General features: G+C 41.8%; 1 protein-coding gene across 1 annotated transcript; it reads right to left on the bottom strand.

The window, feature by feature from the left end:
- Window positions 1-97: 97 nt before the first annotated feature.
- On the bottom strand, window positions 98-19,527 carry mtmr11 (myotubularin related protein 11). The gene is made up of 17 exons (XM_084708845.1): window positions 19,081-19,527; window positions 13,655-13,724; window positions 9,287-9,423; window positions 9,061-9,130; window positions 8,826-8,965; window positions 8,491-8,575; window positions 7,151-7,298; window positions 6,877-6,964; window positions 6,634-6,722; window positions 6,334-6,458; window positions 5,914-5,992; window positions 5,430-5,500; window positions 4,269-4,441; window positions 4,005-4,175; window positions 3,556-3,774; window positions 2,584-2,901; window positions 98-2,161 (listed from the first exon to the last, which is right to left on the bottom strand). The coding sequence occupies exons 1-17, from the start codon at window positions 19,135-19,137 to the stop codon at window positions 1,733-1,735; spliced, it is 2,469 nt and encodes an 822-aa protein (XP_084564971.1). The 5' UTR covers window positions 19,138-19,527; the 3' UTR covers window positions 98-1,732.
- Between the last annotated feature and the right edge of the window lie 1,316 nt (window positions 19,528-20,843).

Genomic DNA, 20,843 nt, shown 5'->3' with positions numbered 1-20,843 from the left:
GGAAAAAAAATAAAGATTTGTCAGTAAGGGTGATTCTCTTAAATGGAAACTAAGTTTATTTGTACCAAATATAAAGATGGGTTTAGAGACTTGAGAATAAATCATACAATTTTTAATAAAGATATTATAGACAAAAGCATGCAGATACAAAAAATATGTACAACTGGCAAATGAACATTTAATACATACTCAAGTATTGCAATAATGTTATAATGTAGGCCGTTGGGCTACAACTGGTAATTGGATGCTTGAACTAGGAAGGTTTTACCTAAAGTTTTGGAATCATAAATTAAGTATTACTGTTGCTCACTTCAGGTAAAGGTGTTGTAAGCTTGTGTTTTTTCCATGGAAGAAAAAGGCAAAAGCACTGCTATCATGTAAAAAAAAGAAGTCAGTTTTCAGTTGATATACATCAAGTACATGCATTAGAAATTTATGAGCTGTGTTAAAATGAAGATGCATTTTCACAACCTTATGGGATGCCAATGTATTTGCTGCATATAATGCATGTAATGATATAATGCAAAATACAAAATTCCCTGGACTAAAAGACTTCGTACCAATTCCTGTTTGTAATATTACACACACAAATTGTATTTGCATTATAAAACTAGCGGTCAGAACAAAAGATGAAAGTATATTACATGTTATTTTCTTACAGTTCAAGACAATAATTATTCCCTTACTGATAATGAGTTTCCTAACAGTACCAAATGTCAAATACTGTAATTATAAGTATCAACCATCATACAAGCATGATTTACAAAAAGATATCCTGGTCAATTTCGAAATCTTTTTTCTTCCTTATTATTACACTGTCAAAAGTCATATAAACAAAACAGGTTGATAATACTTTCTGCATAATACTCAATAAAGATGCCACATAGAACATCTAGAAATGTAAGTCGTGATCACACCTCATCAGTCATGGATACCAACTCAGTCATTGTGTACATTGTGCCACACACATACACACACCAGCTAATACATTGTAACAGTTAGAACTGAATTTAGGCCTCAAGCAGACCAAAGTAGAAGGATATGAGAGCAGTACCAAAATAGCTTTCATGCCCCAAATTCTAGATCAGATTTGCTGGACACAATGCCAAGTTAAAAATGTTTGTGGGTGACACCAATGTCTCTTCCTAGCATTTGGCCGTCAGCTTTTTTGTAACACTGTTATGGGTTGAACTGGTATTGGACATATGTGTCAATGTATCCTTTGATGCTAATACAGAACGACATTATTTACATTTATTTAGCAGACACTTTTATCCAAGGCAACTTCCAAAGCGACATTATTAGGCCATCTGGTCAAAAATCTGGATTTTTTTATCAAAAGCTCATTGACATGACTTTTGAACACATTATGTTTTCTGTTTGTACTTTATGTGGCCTTATTTTGGGTTGTAGCTTGCATTTCAAAATATTTCTCATGAAAACAGTAACTACATAATTCAGTGGCCAACAGGAACAAAAACTGGAAAATCTTGTCTTGTGCTTTGAGCTAAACACTGCTGTCATCCTCCCTGCCTAAAACAGACACCCTGTTCTTCTTCACCTAACAGTCACTTCACTATGCTGTGACAGGCACAGAAATCACATCTTCAGTGTCGAGGGAAGGGGGTCATGAGTTTCAGGGTGTTCCTGTGAACGAGCTCATCACAGTTCACAGCCAATAGAAATGCATGAGACTGGGATAGGACCATACGTGCTAACCAATGAGGGGAGCTCAAGAACCAAGTGAAGATCCATTGCTCTTGGGAAACTTGGCATTATTAGGTGCAGGAAAGTAGCGTTGATCTGGACGAGCATCTGAGGGCTGACCAAAGAGGAAGGTGTGCTTGTTGCTGCTTTCCCTGTGACCAGGCCTTGACTGTGGGGCCGCGGAGGGAGGAGGCCCCCTGGTCTGGTGGTTGGAAGTTGGGGGCGCTGGTCTGGTCGTGGCTGGGCCCGGCGGTCTTGAGGCGGGGAAAAGGAATGTGCCGTTGTTGGTGTTCTGGTTGAGGTTGGTATCTGTCCTTCGGGGCTCTGGTCTCTTATGAGGTTGGTTCTCCACAGCGGTGGAGGCTGATGTTAGCTTGTCTTGGAGTTGCTGTACCTCCCAGGCCAGCTGCTCTACAGGGTGATGTGTGTTGGAGGAGATAGGGTGGGAGAATGCCTGGGAATTACACAGAAGGGTGGGATTAAAGTGAATTTCTCCATCCACAAATTAATCAATGACTTCAGTTAGTATAGTTTCAAGGCTAGCAAGGAGGTTTTTAAATGAAACCCATTATTGTTCTATTCTGTCTTTTAGCTACCATTGAACCATCAGTTCTCACCAAAATAAGAAAAACACCAAGATCACCATGGTAACAACACTTCAAGGCTTTGTGGGACACAATGCTTTTCAATCATTGGTTTCATAAGAGCCTGCTTTATAATCATTAATATAAAACATACAATAGCTATCTATTTTTATTTCCAACAGGCCTTGACGCTATTATTCAGAACACTGCAGAAAGACAAGGCCCATCCAACAGCGCACACTTCTTCTCTTTTGAATTATTTTGGACCAAACAACATAGAGAGAAAATGGACCTGTGCATGAAGTGCCCCTCGGAGGTAGCAGTCTCTCCACACCCCAACACAGGGTCCGAGGAGCAGGGGCAGCAGGGGCTCAAATGGGTCCAGGGGCCCGGTGGTGATGGTGCTGGGGAGACTGTGGGGGAGCTCTGTGAGGGCCCAAGCCTTCAGCAGCCTCTCCAGGCCAGGCAGGTTCTCAGAGGAGGGTGCCCTTCGGTGGCTCTTTCGGTAAACACCTGAGCTGCCTCCACTACGCCAGGGAAGCAGGTTCGCAGGACAGGAGAAGGAGCCTCTGGAGAGCTGGAACACAGAGCCTGGGATGGTGTCACCGAGCTGAGGGAGAAATGGAGAGGGAGAAAGAATGAGAGGGGGAGAGAGGGTGTAGGACCAGTGAGAGGGCAGAAGAATGTATCAGTGACTTGGCACCACTTTGACATGGCAGTGTTTGAGGCAGCATGCTTGTGTTTTGTCTATTATTAACACATTGCGGTACTGGGTGTCTACCAGAAGGGGGTGCCGTAATTCAATGTGCACACGTGTTCAGTGAGATTTTAAGCAAGCCATTTGTCTAGGGCAGAGGTCTTCAACCCTGGTCCTCAGGGATTGCATTACTAGATAACGACCCATTCATTTGAATCAGGTGTGTTGGAGCAGGGAAACATCTAAAACGTGCAGGACAGGGGGTCCCTGAGGACCAGGGTTGAAGGCCTCTGGTCTAGGGGAAAAAAATCTGACATGCTCAAGTTTTAAAAGTCGAATATGCCGGAAGGTTATACTTTTGAGAGTTTGAAAAACCTCACCTTATAGACATTTCTGTTCAAGACAATCCATACAACTTCTATCTTAAGAGCTGCTAAGGCTCATTTCCAAAACAGATATGAACCATACAATGACTAATGCGCAATAAAGTGAACCAGGCATAAGGGTCCAGCAGCATGGATTTCTGAGAATCAGGATGCATTCGAAACCGTTCTATACCATCCCTACCCTGTGTGCATCTGGGTTGGTGTTAAGGTTGCCATTCAGTATGGGCGGGGGCGGTGCGGGTGGGGCCACAGGCTGGGTGAAGCATGCCCGCCTTTGGCTGCTGTACTGAAGGCCCCAGTCCCACACGGGGGGCAGAGGGGGGTCTGAGGTGTCCTGGGAAGAGCCTCGGGGAAGCACGTCTCTCCAGCCATTGACGAGGGTGTAACTCTGGGACAGGTTCTTTGTAGGCGGAGTGGAGAAATACAATTAAAAAAAGAGAAGGGATTTATTTCTGAACTTTTGATTCATAGGTTTGAGACTTGTACTACTGAAAAATCTTTACTGGTTTGTACAAAATTCCATGTCTTCAAATTTCCCATCACACCCCAAAATACATGTGAATGTATACAACTCAGATTGTGACGCTCCAGTGTAGATATGAAGAGATTTGCAGGGACTCGCTAGACTACCTGGGTGCGTTTGCACCTCTCCCTCTGGCAGTTGGCCAGGAAGCTGCTGAAGAGGGGCAGGTGGACACTGTCGTGGAGGGCCAGCAAGAAGTCACTGGTCAGCTGGAAGCGGGAGGGGTACTGAGACCACAGCTGCCACACACAGTCCAAAAAGAGCAGGAAAACTGGAGCCTGGTGAAGGGCGAAAAGAGAATTAGATATCCAAAAAATGTTTTATTCATTCAAATACTAGCCATTGAAAACATGGACTTTTTTCTAAGCAACCTCTTCCTTGTCGCTGTCCCGGTTGTAGTTGATGCGGCTGTAAAAACGATGTCCGGCCATGACCCACTCTTTCTGGACCAGGCCCTGGAAGCCTGCCCTGGTCCTGCTGTGGGGGTCGCACATCACCTGCACCAGGCTGGACACCACACAGTTCATGTCCCGGTCCTCCGCCTCTGCACATAGACAACAACAGCATAGAAAACAGCCCATCAGCAGTCAATTCCCATGTGGCGGCAGCATGGGGTTTGGATGTGTGTTTACCATACCCAGCATGGAGTTGCTATTGCTGCTTAAAGCCAGTATGCGAGTCTGTAGAATGCAGTTTTTATGGGTGATCAAAAAAATAAAATAATTCTATCTTGTGTATTGCTTTGGAGAAAGCCACCTGCTTAATGAATACATTTTGTATTTCTATTGTTATTATTCATTCTTAGGAATACACCCAAGTGTATGATAAAATATGTATACTATCCCAGTCCAACATCCAAGTTCAGCGTATTTCAAAACAAGAAGGAAAAGGCAGGGCCAGGCTGGGCGTGACTGAAAAGGCCTTCAACTGCAACAACAATATCGAAGGAAAGTAGCTACCAGCTGTCATTTCTTAATTCCAGTACGGAATAAATACATCTCAAACATCTTCTTGTGAAGATATATACTCACTACAAACATATACTTACTAGATTGTTGACAGCAAATACTAAACAACTGAAGTCATAATTTAAAAATAAGATTAGTATTTCTTACACTACGTACTAAGCAGCATTGCTCTTTCCTAAGAACTTCTTAGGCTTGAGAGAAAGTCGTTTTTTTTTGTCAAACAATGCAACCACACATTGTAGCCGTGTTTGGAACAACAATAGCTCACGAAGGACAAGCAACCAGCATTCCAGACATAATCTGAATGAGCAAAGGTGTTTTCCAGCATTTTAGTATAGTACTACAGCAATCCCTAACTGCTTGAAAGAAAACCCATGTACTACATCAGCATCACACAACCACAACAATGCAAGCGGTTGTGAAAGTGCTGTCGGTGTATTGGAGAGCACTGGTATGAGACTCCTTTAGGGTAAGCCCTAATACGCTTTTAATGAGGAGAAGGATGTGAATAATGAATGGATTGAATAATCTGAGATGGCCCCCGACACATCACGTGACCCCTACCTTGCAGCACCACGGTCAGGTGACCTCCTCGGAGCAGGCAGGCCACCTCAGCTGCTTTCCTCAGACAGCACCTGGGAGGAGAGGAAGAGGGGAGGCACAGAGATGGAGAAAAAGAGAGAGAATGACTATAGAGTTTATGTTAACACCATTAATGGGTTATATTCCTCCTGTTCTTCCTAAACACCGAATACACTAGAACTGCATTCGGCGTCTACGTGTTTAAGCCTTTAATTGCATCAATGGTACAGTTATGTATTTATTTGAAAATGTCTTATTATTAATGGAGATGTATTAAGATTACTATGAAGTGTATAATACGCAGGTGTCAGAGACAAAGATGAATCTGTAAGAGATAGGATATCAAGGTATTCTGAATAATTATATTGGTGGAGCGACATTCAACATCAATCAAATCAATGGAGGCTTGTGGCATTCACTATGGATGATTGGCCAGACTCCAGACCCATTAATCAGCCACGGTTACCTAGTGTAGTCCAGCCAATGAGTGCTCTCCAGGGTAGACAGCCATTTGTCATCAGGCACAGACACAGATGTGGAGATGTCTGAAGAAGCACCAAAAAAGAAAAGAGACAGCTCAATTAGACAGCCATTTTCTGTAGAAATGCAGTTCTCCTTACATTTACATGTAGTCATTTAGCAGACGCTCTTATACAGAGCGACTTACTGTAAGTACAGGGACATTCCACCGAGGCAAGTAGGGTGAAGTGCCTTGCCCAAGGACACACTGTCATTAGTCAATGGCCGGAATCAAACCGGCAACCTTCTGATTGGTAGCCCGACTCCCTAACCGCTCAGCCATCTGCCCCCCCCCCCCCCCCCACAATAATAATGCTATTTTCATAATGTGAAATATGTGTGGGCAGATTGAAAGCATGCCACTGACCTCCCAGACACAGGGCACGCAAGCGTGTGTGAGACAGCTGGATGTCTGCAGGTGAAGGCATCTCTTCACCCAGCTCCACCACCACACACAGAGACTGTCCACCAAACAGGATCAACTCCAGGTTCCTGTACGCAGGAGACAAAGGGAAAAGTGTTCGAAAATCAAACTATTTTTTGGTCACAAACATGACAACAATTTAGCAATTCTGGAGTCCATGATGGGAGAACAACATTGAAATTAGTCAGAAGTTAATGATTGAACAGTCTCTGATTGCAATTGAAGAGGTACAAACGACAGGACCTGATATCATCCTTCTCGTGATAGATGTTGTTCTGGAAGCTAGCCATCCGTAGCAGGTCGCTTCCCCGAGGGTGGCACCAACACCAGCGCTGAAACACAGTACGCACACAGTCCAGATTCACAAACAAATATAATTTTTAACACTTGTTTGAAGATATAAATGAGCACTTAAGACCATTTATCGAAGCATGTGATTTGTTGAAAGTGGATGGTTGAATTTTGGGGGATATTGATGGCACTCACAGGTATGCGTCCCTCGTTGAAGTGTGCGAAGGTCTTCTTTAGCTCAGTATCTAGAACCTTCTGAGGCACTATGTTAAACCTTGGCAGACTGAAGGTAAAATTGACAAAAGATAAGTAAGTTAAATCTGTCTAATGACCTAGGCTTGCAAAAATAGCATTGGAAGGTCCTAACTGCTTGGTTTATTCATCATAACTACACCTAAGGTTTTGTGTGTTTTGAAGACAACACCATGACAAGCAAAGTAAAGAGTCTCGAATGTGGATGTCTCTATACCTGGTGGACATCTCAAAGCGATCGTTGACGGAGCTGACCCTCCAGCCACAGGCCCCAGTTCTCTCCAGCTCCTGCTCCCAATCAGACGAACACTCAAACCAGTTCATGGAGGCGTCACGCCTGCGGTTGCTTAGAAACTGCTTCATCTCTAGAGGAGGAGACACACGTGTGGGCATCTTTAAAATGTATGTAAGTCCAAATAGAAGAAAATAACAAGGTGGTGAATTAAGGTCTAGCATGGGAAACAAAAACACAAAAAGAAGGGGAACTGGAGAAGACTTCAGTGCCTAATATTATTTGACAATGATAAATAAATAAAAATGTTAAATCCTAAAACGCCTCCTCCCCCATACATGTTTACTTGTGAAACACCTTCTACCGCCAAACCATAATAACCAGGTCATTACTGTTGATGTGTAATTAGTGTTGTCACTACAGGTATTCCAATGAGGTTACAATAATCCATGTGCATTTAAGATAACATTTTACCAAGGTGTCATCCTGTACTTGCCCTGACAGTAAAGCTCACAATAGATCAAAAGATTGAGGGTTCGTGGTCGTACAGTCAGCAGAGCGATGCCTATGGCGCTGACTGCACACTGACCACATCTGAACCTTTGACAAGGTTCAGCAGGGGTGGAGTGGTGACATGTTTCAGCTGGCTTTACATTATTCATCTGGCTGACTGGCATCCGTGTCCTGGTTGGCCTTACATACTGTATTGTCAGTATGGCAGTGTATACAGTATTGTACAGATGTATCAAGTTTCTGTAAACAATTAACTATGTGAAACTGTATATGTTTTCTATATGAGGGGAAATGGTTAAAAGGGGACCGTAGTGGCATTTCAAAGGGTGTGTTTGAAGTGTCTACAACTTTAAGTTAATGAATGTATTGTAGTTGTTATTACTAAATGTCACAATACCCAATTATACTCGAGGCTGGATATTCTAAACCCTTAAAATGAAACCCAAAAACATCTGGTTGCACTTTTTGATGCAAGGGGATCGTTAAGCTTCCATTATGAATCAGTGTGAGTTTTCCTATTTTGAAGAGAAGAGAAGTCAGGTCGGATAGCTCTTCACTTGAGATCTTTATCAAAGCTAGCCAGCACACCTCAAATGTTTTTGTTCTCATGGATTTTTGAATCATAACATGTCCTACGTGCATGTGTAATGTGTGTGTCGGTGGCTTATGAGGACGTCTAAACCATACTCGTGACATTTCTCAGAACTGTTTACATTTTCGTCCACTCGGATGACTGCGCAGCTAATCAGTTCAAGTTAAAAGCTAAAAAGTGCGTAGGTGTGTGTGTAGGTGTGTGTGGAAGGGAGACTCACCAACACTCCCCAGGGCAGCATTCTGGAAGGAGAGGACTGTCCCTGGCTTTGTAGGCTGGTAGGTCTTGGCAATGGTGTAGGTTATCTGAGGAGCAGCCAAACAAGTCATACAGCTCCTCAGCCTGACTAAGTGCATCAGCTTTCAGAATGGAGACCCTGTCTCATATCAATGACCCAGACTCAGATCACCAGACAGATCAGCTGGATCTCTGTAATTTCATGCTAATTGCCAGCTATGTGTTATATGAACCCCAAATCAGAACCTCAGCACATACAAACACACACACACACACGCAGAGATCCACCTGTAAACAGACACAAAACGACGCACGCACCTCTATCGCCTGAGTGTCGGGGGTTAGGCGGTCGAACAGGAAGCAGAGGACTCGCAGGTCCCTACAATACAACACCAGCTCCTCCGGAGTGAACTTTAGTGAGGAGTTTGGAGTCACAAGTTTGGTTCTGGACGGACCCACTGCAGACAAGAGCCACGCTCACACGGTTACTGGGATTGAACAGCAAGCTGCTACGAACTGTTCAGAAGATCCAAGAGGCCTCAGAGTATCTTACCAGCTACAACTTTATCTATGGAGGCCAAAGCCACATCGTGATCTCCCAGGAGCACTGGGTCTGCGTTGTCCTAGTAAAAGTAGGTCAAAGTTATTTGGTACTGTAAAATGATTTGTGTACTCGGAAGCACACACACCTATACATACATACACACACACCAGAACATTATACATGTACACAAGCACACATAGAACCTTAAGTCAAATTTGGCAGTGAAGCCACTCACGTCAGGTTTGGGACCATCCTGGGGTACAAACGCCACCCTAAAGTGGGTACAAAAGAGCGTGCCTGCCAACCAGCCACCCCCTTCCCTGGGCGTCAGCTTCTTCCTCACCAGCACTGCCCGCTGGAGGACACATTCTCCTGGGGGAGGGGACACACACAGAGAAGGCTCAATGGTTCAGTCTGGAGTTTACTGTTTGCAGTGTGTGAGTAAATGGATCCATCAAACGCACAGGTTCATAGGTTCAGTATGGAGTTTACTGTTTGCATGGTGTGTTACAGTGCTGTGTTAACACAGCATGGTATTTTATTGGATTTTAGACAGGAGGAGGAGAGGCGTTCCAGCATCTGAAGGCCTTTCCACACACCTGTAATACATTGAAAGAACTATAAAAAGAACACGGATTGAAAATGTTTTTAAAAGATTATCTTTGCTATTCCATTTGGCATTAGAGTCAGTTATACATTTATATTTTCAAATAAGATGCCTTTATAATTGCCATTGTTTTCTTTGTTTAGGTCAGATAAAGAACATCTGTTTGCTTGAGTGTGGAAATAAGCGTGCACAATTTAAAATTCCTTAACATGCTTTTAAAAACAACCATTTTCACTCTGGTGACCCTTTCCATATAAACATTCACACTTTCATACGAACACACACACACACACACACACAGGCTCTCCTGCAACAAAACAATTGCCGGCTCGATGTGTGTTGCCATGGCAACATAGTCAAGGGTAGAGTTGGGGGGAAAATGGCCGCTTTGTCTCTAAAGAGGGAAGGATTTGGCCAACGTGGTGAGAGGAGTGTTTTGATTCGCACTTTAAGAACCAATAAAGGTTTCGTGAGGGACTGACAGTGCTGGGTTTTTCCTAAACAAAATAACAAAGTGAACCAGAAATGTTGCAGTGTCTTACAAAGTACAAATAATCAAAATATGTTTTATCAACTCTTGCATAAAGACAAATTTACACCCTGATTAAGAGCATGTTTTTTTGAACATAAAAACGACAATCTTGGTTCTCTCACAGCAACTAACACGCCAATACTGTTCCTACGCTTTTGAAAAAAAAAGCCGATTAACCTTTGGAAAAGCTACAAAGAAATCTTCAAAGAGTTCCTCAGAAATATTGTATGTTTACACTAAGTTCCTTCTCAAAGTCTTGGATCAAAGAGCCTTAGCTCTCTGCAAGTCCCTCATGCACTGGTCTTATCGTGAGATTTAAACCATTCCTCGTAGCTCTAAAGATGTTAAAGTTTGCACAAATAAGTCCTTGTTTTCGAGGAGTGCTCATTTCTCTGAGGACAATTGGTCTCAGTAGGAATCGCTGCTCCATTTTATGCCTCCCCAGGGTGCAACAGGGCTGAAAACATTCCTAAGACATCATGGTCTACAGATGTGAGGCAAGGGACAGGAAGCCAACTACGTTTCTGGAGTTCTTTGTGTTCATTGAGAGTTACTTAGAATCAGCAGGTAGTTAATACAGCATGGGAGTGCCTCTCCCACTGAAGGTGTTTACTGAACGAGACCGGTCATTATGTGGTTTTAAACAGTTTTACGCACTATCTTTTCTGAACTTTGAACCCTCCGCCTTTTCACATTCATACAATCTCAGTTTCAAAAGCCAATTTCACTCTTTGACATAGACAAACACAGAATACCATACTGACTGACAATCACACAACTGAATGGAACTACGATACCACACATTCACAAAACAAACCGGCTCACTCACTGGACAGGCAACACTTTACATTAAGGTTACACTAGCTACCCTATAACCACAAACCAATACATATAGTAACAACATTGTACTTACAATTTATTACAGCTAAGCGGTTATTGCACAAGTGAAAATTGGTATGGGGGTGCTTGGGCTTTCCAGGGTTAAGTGGATGATAACATTGATTTTGTTTTGGTAACAACCTTCAACTGCCCCCAACACCCCTCCCCCATACTGTGCCTTCTTACACTTTAGTGAGAAACTATCCACTTACATATACAATTTAAATACATATCTATTCTTATGTACGTAATGTTTCTACTATAGGTATTTTTATGTAGTTTCATGGTCGTCAATATATCCTTAATGTAAAGTGTCGCTGTTGTTTCGGTTTGGAATAGGACAATAAAACATCCTGAGATACAAACCAACACAGCTGAATTTGATATGAACCATCTGCCTAAATGTTCTTTTTATTTATTTTGCTCCAAATGGTCTTCATTTCAATCCAGTGTGCATGAAGAATTGATGCTTCTGGCTGTTAGCTAACCATTGGGGGTTAAGTTTGATCGACTCATGAACTCGGAACACACAAAGTGCGCGGTGCACTCAGCCAATGACAATCATCAGGGCAATACTGTACATTTCTACGGCACTTCAATACATCAGCCCTCTTCAAATTAAGATCAATGGAAGAAACCGACTGCAAGTAACAATCAGACACTACTTTAATATTAAAAACGGAAACTTTATTGACAAACGGAACCTCCTCTTTCCTTGTCAACCACTCAACAAGGATAACCGTCACTATCGCATGATTGACAACCTCCAAATCCGGTGTAACATAAGAGCGAAAGATAAAGGGGACAGTGTGTTGGCTCCGAGGAGGGTCCTCTCCCTTTGGCATTGTTTCTAGATCGACCGTATAGGGCCCCTCACATTCAAAAGGTACACGATCTATCCATCTATCTACCCACCCGTGTGCTATTTGTGCTAGCCTGACCCATTCACCTCCCAGGGCCCGATTTGGTTTCTACTGTCTTGTGTCCGGGTGTCATCTGAGAATGTAGTGGACGCCGATCTGGTGCGCTATACGCCCGGGGAACCGGTAGCATTCTGACTGTAGGTATGCGTTTATGAGATGCAGCTTGCAGGTGTGTGTGCATGTGCTCAAATCTGTCAGGAGAACTGGATGGAGAATGAGAAACTGAGAGAAAGAAATAGAAAAAGAGTGAGAGTAAGTAAGACTTTATTTATATAGTAAGACTTTATTTATATAGCACTTTCCATACAAGAATTGCACCTCAAAGTGCGAGAACTGTTTACAGAAAGAGAAAGAGAGACAGATAGTTAGAAAGAGAGATAGAGACGTGGGGAAAATAGTGAGAGCTTGTGAGGAAGAGAGTTAGAGCAGGCCAGTTTTTGACAGTGACACTACAACCAAAACAACTCAATGGGCCAGCTGTACTCATCAACCAGATACAGTGTAAGGCTGGGAACTATTTTACAAGCAGCTTCAGACTAATTAGACTGGTACAGGTCAACAGTATACAGTGGAAGTCAGCAGAAAGTGAAAGGGACAAGGGCACACACTCCCCTTCACACCCAAACACTCCCTCCTGAACACAAACACGCACCCGAGTCCCACGGTGAACGCTGTGAATAGCTGCTGATATGAAATGTTAAAGATTAGCTTGGCATCAGCAAGCCCCCGGACAGCAACATTCCTGTGTAAAGCTCCTGGCGCTGTGTACTGCTGACACAGTGCTTACGACTAGGCCCGGCAGTGGCCAGCAACAGCGCTGCACTCCCCAGCACACTGCCACACTGTTCTCACACATGCTACAGATTAGCAGCGCATAGGCTAGCCTCTCTCCATCTATTGGAAGCTGAATGTAAAAACAAGTAAGAGATGCGTTTCGATTTGAAACCATTGAACGGACGGATGTTAGCTTTTTTTGTTTTACCTGTGTACTCTGCTAAAGAAAGTAATAAAGTAATATGGGATTCAAGTACAGACTGTTGCTTTTTAGTCAAAGGTATTTTCATCCACATCTGGAGAACTTTTACTATCTAGTCCTCCCATTTAAGGTGTGTGTGTGCATATAACAGCTGTCAGTGGCTTTTCTTGATTTGTAGCTTTGTCTGTTGAGGCTAACCTGAGAACTAAAGACGAACACTATAGGTTTTCTTTAGTCTTAAGGTCAAAGCTGTTGGGACAGATACTGTTACAAGACAAACTGGCTTTTTTGTTTTCACTGACGATGTAACCAATGATAGCAGTAATCAAATTTCAAACCCAAAAGTACAGTTATTGATCACAGAGCCAACACAAAGTCACTGTCACGTGACAGTGACGGTCTATGTTAACGTGCCCTGACCTTAGAACAAATGGTGTGTGAAAAATATCTGACTCTGGATCAATTAATCCAACCATGAGGGGGCCAATGAGATTGCGAGTCCTTGTTTCTGGGAAAAACATAATTGACTTGGACAGTTCATCACACCCACAATTTCTGTTGATCACGTCAGATAAAGATTGTATTTTCTGACATACAAGCAACCAAGTATAAATGATAACCCTCCTCACCACTTCTCACATTTAAATGTGTGTGTGTGTGTGTGTATGTGTGTATGTGTGTCTTACCTGGTAGGCAGCGTAGACCAAACATATCTCGACCCCGAGTATTAAGACCACTCTGACTCAGCATCCTCTCCTGCAGAGGAAAAAGCAGGTGTTGTGATCGTACACACTTCATCCATCCTAGACCTCACTTCAGAAACTACAGGGAAAACTGTCACTTTTGAACACAGCAGTATGGATGATACATATAACGTAGCGACCACAGATAGACATGCTGTGAGGCATACACTACTGGAGACACAGAGACAGAGAACGGCCATTAGTGCTCAGGTGTGTTTAATTCACAAAAGAAAGTCAATGTTCAAACAAAAAAGACAAGCCTTCCGGGGAGCTTGGCTCCCCTCGGGTCGGCCACTCGTATCTGTTGGCTGCTGTCCCTGGTGCTAGGAGGGTTAGCTAAGCTCAGTCTCTCTGTGGATGTCACAATAATTAATGACTGGTGGTATTCTACCAGATGGAGTACATTTGGTTCCACAACCAGTTGAATACCTTTAATATACTTTCATGTTGTTAGAGTAGGCTTACATATTTTACTGAACTGGCCGCTGTGGTAGGTAATTTAGCATGTGTGCTTCTCATTCAAGCTCTTACTAAAAGACGACATCAACCACAAGATGTTCCATCTGCTTTAGTTTCCATGTTTTGTTTCTTTTTGGCATTCTCTATAATGTTATAGAGTATAGTACCATCATCGGTTCTACTAGCTGCACTACTCAGTCTCACAAACCCGCAAAGTCTAGAACCATCTAGCACATACTGTACAAAATTGCACAGTATGCAAGGACAAAATACTGAAAAAGCTTGCGGCTTTATCAGAAATGGTCAAATATTCTTGTCTAAGAATACTTCACAGCCTTTTGACCACCATGTCAGTAAGTGTCTTTTTGCTATAAAGCCTGACTGTAAGTACTTGTTCAACACCAGTTTGGTCAGTATTGGTAATCTGCTGACTCAAGGAGTGTTTGTATAGTAAAAACATTCCAAACCTTGTTTTATAATGTGTAGTCATAAAACTATCCTGTATTAACTAACAAGAGAATGCTGTTTGATGTTACTGTTGCATCAGCTAACATAGAAGAAAACATTATTGCAACAAAAGTAACAAATATGTTTAGTGGTATTTCCTGTGAATATTTCCATTTAACAACAAAAATGAAATTGTTAACTAAAATGTGAAAAATTAGGTCTGCAAAAACCAATCAAATATATTTTTAAACTTCAAACTTTATTTTCAACAAGACATGATGCCTAATATTGCTCTTTTGATCATACAGTATAGCCTACTGCTGCCAAGAAAAACTAAGTTGTAAAAGCTGAGAATTGTAGTGAATCCAAATGCTACAGTCTCTTGTGGTCTAAATATATGAGCTTTTGTCTCAAGTCATCTGGGCAATGCATTTTCAAAAATCACTTCATATGAGTCTCTCTATAGAGTGAAATAACATTTCATAGCCAACTATAACCAACCTAATCAAACTGCAGGAGTAGAGTAATTCAGGGTCTGCACTAATATTTCACCCTTTCAAAACAAAAGAAAGGTCCTGTGGCTGTACCAAAACAGCATAGAAAAGGCTTTTGTTTCAGACATTTTATTCACTGAATCTCAGCACCAAGACCTGAGTCAACAAAAAAGACTGGTTAAAAACGAGTCTATTTTAAAATAAAGGGAACACTAAAACTTAAACCTCTTGGAGTCAGCTTGCACTCTTACTTTTCCATCTTCTGACTTGTTTTCCTCAAGGTTCAACACCAATGCCTTGCTTCTAAGTAAAACCCCTCCAGCTAAATTCCTGGTTCTTTTTTGGTACAACCAAGGTTATTTTGATTTTGTTAGTTTTTTGCTCTGAAGAGTTCCTTGTTCCTTGCAACATCCTTGGGACTTCCCAAACCTTGTCCTTGAGTTTTAAGGACTTGACACAAAATCTACTGGACAGATTTAAATTGCGAAAGACGGCATAACATCAAAGGTTCACATTTAACATGTGTAAGATACTCGAAGAAGGGACATTATCTGAATCTAAAAGAGAATTAGAACATTTCCAGGTCAGAGTGAAAGAAACGCTGTCACTGTCAATGATAACAATGACCTAAAAGACTGTAGACAGTTTGCACCCAGAGACCAGAGAACCACATTTCCTGGGTCTCTTTCTGCTGAGCTTACACTCTTCCACTTCAGTTTAATTGTGTGGCATCAGCCTGTACTTTATCACTTTCACTACTTCTACTTCTCTGTGCCGCCTCTCTTCCTCGCTCCTGCCCTCCTTCCCTTTCTCCTCAGGGCCAGGAGCCAAGGCCCATTGCAGTTTCCATTGCTCATGGCTTCCCCTTGCTACTGTGACCAGACGTCTGCAGTCAGCATGTGTGTCATTGGAGGACATACCTGCACTTCGAATTGAAATAGACATAATTACAGTTAGGGGAATTTGCAGGGGTAAACGTGGCGGGCTAATACGATAAAACGTTTATGTTGTAGAATGCTTATAAGCATAACCAAGAAATACCGTAAAAGGGTCCATATTTGGGACCAGATAGTTACCATGGGGGAAATTGTTGTTTTCAGTATGACCCTGTGTATTGCTGAGGAAGATTGTGGCCTGTTTGTTTGAGATGCATTGTAAACAATGCAGCTCAAACAAATGGGTCTGTTTACTCGTAAACAGACCCATATGCAACTGTGGGTCCTGGCTGTAAAAATGAAAACAATGAGATTCTCTGGGCTTCTTGTCCTCTTTAAAGCAACTACTCAAACACATTTCTTTTCAAGAAATGGACTGAAATACAAAACGGATTTCAGTCTAGCCATGACCTGTGGCTGTGCTTTAATATTGGGCCCTTTCTTATGCTGTTAAGACAGTGTGGCTGTGTACTATATTTCCTATGGCAAAATAGCTGAAATAAAACAACCAAGAAGCAAATATCCCATGCAATCAAATGTACAGGACTAAAACGGCTCTAAACAACAAGATGAACTGACTTGGTGTTGCAAGATTCCTACAGTAGCATAGACAATGAAGAAAGGGTTACATGCATAGTATATTACTGCAATGAAGAACGTACATTTCCTTGCCAAGAATACCTGACACATCCCTTTCGCATTCTAGCCTGAAGTTATTACTATGGGGTGTACATTTTAAATTAAAGGAGAGGGAACATATATACAATTGCCTTTGGCTTGCTAGCCCTTTCTCACATACAATAGTCGTTGTCTGGTCTGGACTTGCTACAAACAGTGACTGGTCCTAATAATCTTCCATACAAGAGAATTGCAGTTAATGCTGATAAATATTTCGCATCATAATTTTCTTTTCTTGTTTTCCATCTCACAACTTTGATGTCCTTATATGTGAACAGTCTCATGACAACAACATTTGCACAATAGCTGACACAATTGCTGTCAGTGGATCAAAGGTGAATGATTCATTTGTGATTATTGTGTGTGCATAAGTGTGTGTGTTTGAGAGAGATGTTCAGTTTAGCATGTAACTGTTTACTCAGACTGTGTAACAACACCACGACCCCATTACTCACGCTAGTCAAAAAGCTATTCTCATACATTCATTGTCAAACTACTGCAACCACAGACATGACCAAGTACATTCAAAAACAACTGACCCAAAAAAAAAACAAGCTACTAATCACAAACTGGAAGACCAATCCAGACATTTTCACAACCACAATTCTGGTCTAGTCATCAGAGGACACATTGTTTGACTGTAGGAAGCTCAGGCCACCTCAGGAACTGAGGACTGGGTCCTGTGGGACCGGGTGTGGGGGGTGTGTGCCTTTCTAACCCTCTACTATCAGTCCTGGATCTCCAGCTACACTGAATGGAGCCACAATGAGTCTGAGCCTCCATTTGACATTTTCACTTCTGTGGGAGCATTGTGCTTCTACTCTCAGCAAGCTGAAAGTCGAACGATACGAAAACACAAGGGAATAGAGAGGGAAAAGGGAATGCAACCAGTCCGTTACTCAAACTGAATTATATCCCCCATGGGGTATAACACTAACTAACTACCTGAAGTGTAATTCTACTGTCAATTTGGGCAGCTGTAGCTATCGCTATCTTTGTAATTTGCAAACATTTTGCAAAAAAACTGCAACAATAGCAACATCTAGTTGAAATCACTATGAGAATGATTTCAAATGCATTTCGCATTTGCAAAAAAACCAAATTCAGCATAATCATTTCAACACAGTACGATTCATACACTCTCTCACCTTTAGCTAGTCTGTGCCTACCTGGCCTTTCCTATATGGGTCTCAAATTCCTTTAAAAGATGGATAGTGGGTTGAGAGAGCTGTGATTTTTTTTTTTTTTTGCCAGACAGGCCCTCGTGTTCAGATAATCAGATTCAAAACTCCTGCGCCTCCAACTGCTGTCTCCATGGCAACAGCCAGATGTTGTGCACATGCCCCCACTCTGTGTACTGCAGGCTGTGCCTGAGGGCGGGTTATGAGACATCTGGTAACGTTTCCCCCTGTGGACTGCGGTGGCTCCAAATAACCAAGGAGGAAGATGTAATAAGCACAAAGAGAGCACCATGGTATCCTGAAGAATGGGATACACACAGGGACATATATTGTGTGTGTATATATATATATATAGCTCTATGTCTGTCCATACATTTGTACATAGGAACCTTTTAGAAATGGTGTCTTTTGGAACCTTTTCTTTCACATCTCACTGTCAGGTGAGTGAGTGCATGTAGAGAATGTTGAATGTGTTGAGGACAAATCCACAGAACTCACTTAGCCTACAATAATGAGCAGATTTCCAAAGACTTAAATGAGTGTGTGTGTTTGTATACAGACAGAAGCACCACTTGTAAAGGCAATGTCCCTCCTTGTGCGGAACACAGTTGCATCGCTGCAACTATTTTGGTAAAGACCAAAATAAAAATAATGATCTGATACAAAAACCACTTTTCAGGAACTGTCATCTTATCTTTAGTGGTACATTTCTAAAGGCTCATGTGTGGTGCTGAAGAGTTTCTACAGAACAGAAGACGCGTTTAGCAAGCCTAGGATAATTATCATAGTTTTGGTAGACATCAATCTCTGAACATTTCGTTTAAAGCAGGGGGTGAATCATGATCCTTTACTCATAGTGCTGATTGCAAGTGCTTACATTATTCGTAAAGAAATGGCCTAATGAAAACTTGATTCTCAACTGAAAGACAGGCATCCTTTTCTGATAATATGGTCTCCATTCTTAATTTTCCATAAAATGTAACAATTGTAGCTCAATTGTAACCCTTTCACTTAAGTTCTATGCAATGTAACCACCTATTAAACACACATACTACACGTCAAGTCCAAATCGACATAGTCTAGGTTGACTACAGTTTAGTTTCATATTATTCCACTCCAAGCAGGAGGTTCATAATTTAATATTCTACGTGAAACATAGGGAAAGGGAAACCTACCTTCATATCTGGAACCATCTGCCTTACTTTGAACGTGGTTTTAGATCCCGTTAACATGTTTGACGCCCAACAGAACTCAATGCACTCCAATGAAAAGTCCAAATTATGAGTTTACGATGAAAACAAGGCTATAATGAAGAAAGCGAAAAATGTAGTATACGCTCCATAGGCTGCTCGACTAACCGAGGTCGTCTACTTTGTTCAGCGGTGTCGGTAGCTTGCTTGGCATCACCCGGTTTCGAGAAGAGAGGTAGGCTACTTATGTTACTGGTAAATATTTTTTGGGGAATTTAAAGCATACAGCACTGGATTCGTCTATCCATACTTTCACTATTTAATATAGGACGCCCATCACCAACAAAATAGCTTTTGCTCCTATTTGCGTTGTTCGTCACAACAGGGAAGAAAGTGTTCACCTCTGGAACCCGTTGCTTTCCATTTGTTTATATCCTCGCCATAGTGAAAATGACACACTGCTGAAAACACCAAGTGCGGTAAATCCTTCTTAAAGGGCCAGCCTTCTGTGAGTTTAACACTGATGCATTCAGTCTACAATGGCCAACCTTATTCAGTTTACAGTGAGAACCCAACGTGCGAGTGTACTCCTGGAACACAATCCTAAGAACTTCTTTAAATAATGTTGAAGCACTCCCTGACACACCTAGTGTATAGATTAAGTTATAGGCTACAAAGTTGGTCAGTTTATCCAGAACAGATTTAGAGCCAAAGCTCTAAACCCAGTTACTGGTTTAGATCAAATAGAAGCATTGGTTAACAGATGCATGGGCACTCACTAAAATACTGTCTAGTTTTCTCCATTCAATGTTGAGGCTAAAAGCCTTTGAATGTAAACTGCTAATACCTTTTTGCAACATGCACAAAATCTAGCACAAACAGCAGTTTTTCCAATCATCTGTTTGTTGTCATTATTCAACTGGCATTGCTGCCTCTGCACTATGCTGGGGAAATATCCACATCTCAAGAAATACATTTTATAGGCATATTGACTTGTTATAAACGTAAATTCCCAAAGGTTTAACAACATACATAGGCTGTTTGAAAAGCATACATTACCTGTGTGTAAGGCCAGGCTGCTTTGTCATCAAATCTAAACTGTAAAAAGTTTTCCACGAAGATATTGGTTAAAAATAAGGTAGAAATGTCTTCCCATGAGAAAAAAAAAGGAAACTGGATGTTCCTGAGGTACAGTTTGTCCCTGTTCACAGGTGGGGAGACGATGTCCTTGTGAACTATAATAGAAAGAGGTCTGGATTTTTTACCACATGGGAAACTGTTCAATATTACATAAGGGGCTCCAATTTCTCGAATACATAAAACAGCCCCAGACACTGGGTTTTGAATCATCTGAATTAAAGAGTTGGTCTGTCACTAATGCAAAGGTCATTTGCCATAGTATTTTGTTCAGACTATTTTGAAAGCTTTCAATTCCTGTAAGCCGTATGTTCGACAAGTATTACTTCTATTTTGGGTTCTTACGGTGATGGTAATGCACCTGAATTCAAAAACAGCACATTTGCAATAGACTAGAAATGCATAATTTGTCAAATATGGATACACAAATGATTTTATTCTTAATCATATATCAACAGCTTTTCCCTTCTCATCTAACATTACAGCCACATGATATACTGTTGGAATTGTGTTCACGACAAAAGGTAGCTCTATTGTGGTGATCGAGTTCAATTACATCCTCTGCTTTCACCTCTTAACATTATACCCACTTACCAAGTAAAGGCAATTGA

The sequence above is a fragment of the Hypomesus nipponensis genome, chromosome 2 (genome assembly GCF_054491055.1).
Source record: "Hypomesus nipponensis isolate SF chromosome 2, ASM5449105v1, whole genome shotgun sequence".
Lineage (NCBI taxonomy): Eukaryota > Metazoa > Chordata > Actinopteri > Osmeriformes > Osmeridae > Hypomesus > Hypomesus nipponensis.
The sequence above is the reverse complement of the archived record's forward strand: the minus strand, read 5'-3'. Positions and strand labels throughout refer to the sequence as shown.

Bases quoted from the DNA above. Each gene is read 5' to 3' on its own strand.
- mtmr11 (XM_084708845.1), bottom strand. From the start codon at position 19,137: ATGTTAACGGGATCTAAAACCACGTTCAAAGTAAGGCAGATGGTTCCA. The intron at 6,459-6,633 runs GTCCTGTCGTTT...TCCTGCGTACAG, and splicing joins CACGAGAAGGATGATATCAG to GAACCTGGAGTTGATCCTGT. The intron at 2,162-2,583 runs GTCCATTTTCTC...TGTAATTCCCAG, and splicing joins GAGGGGCACTTCATGCACAG to GCATTCTCCCACCCTATCTC.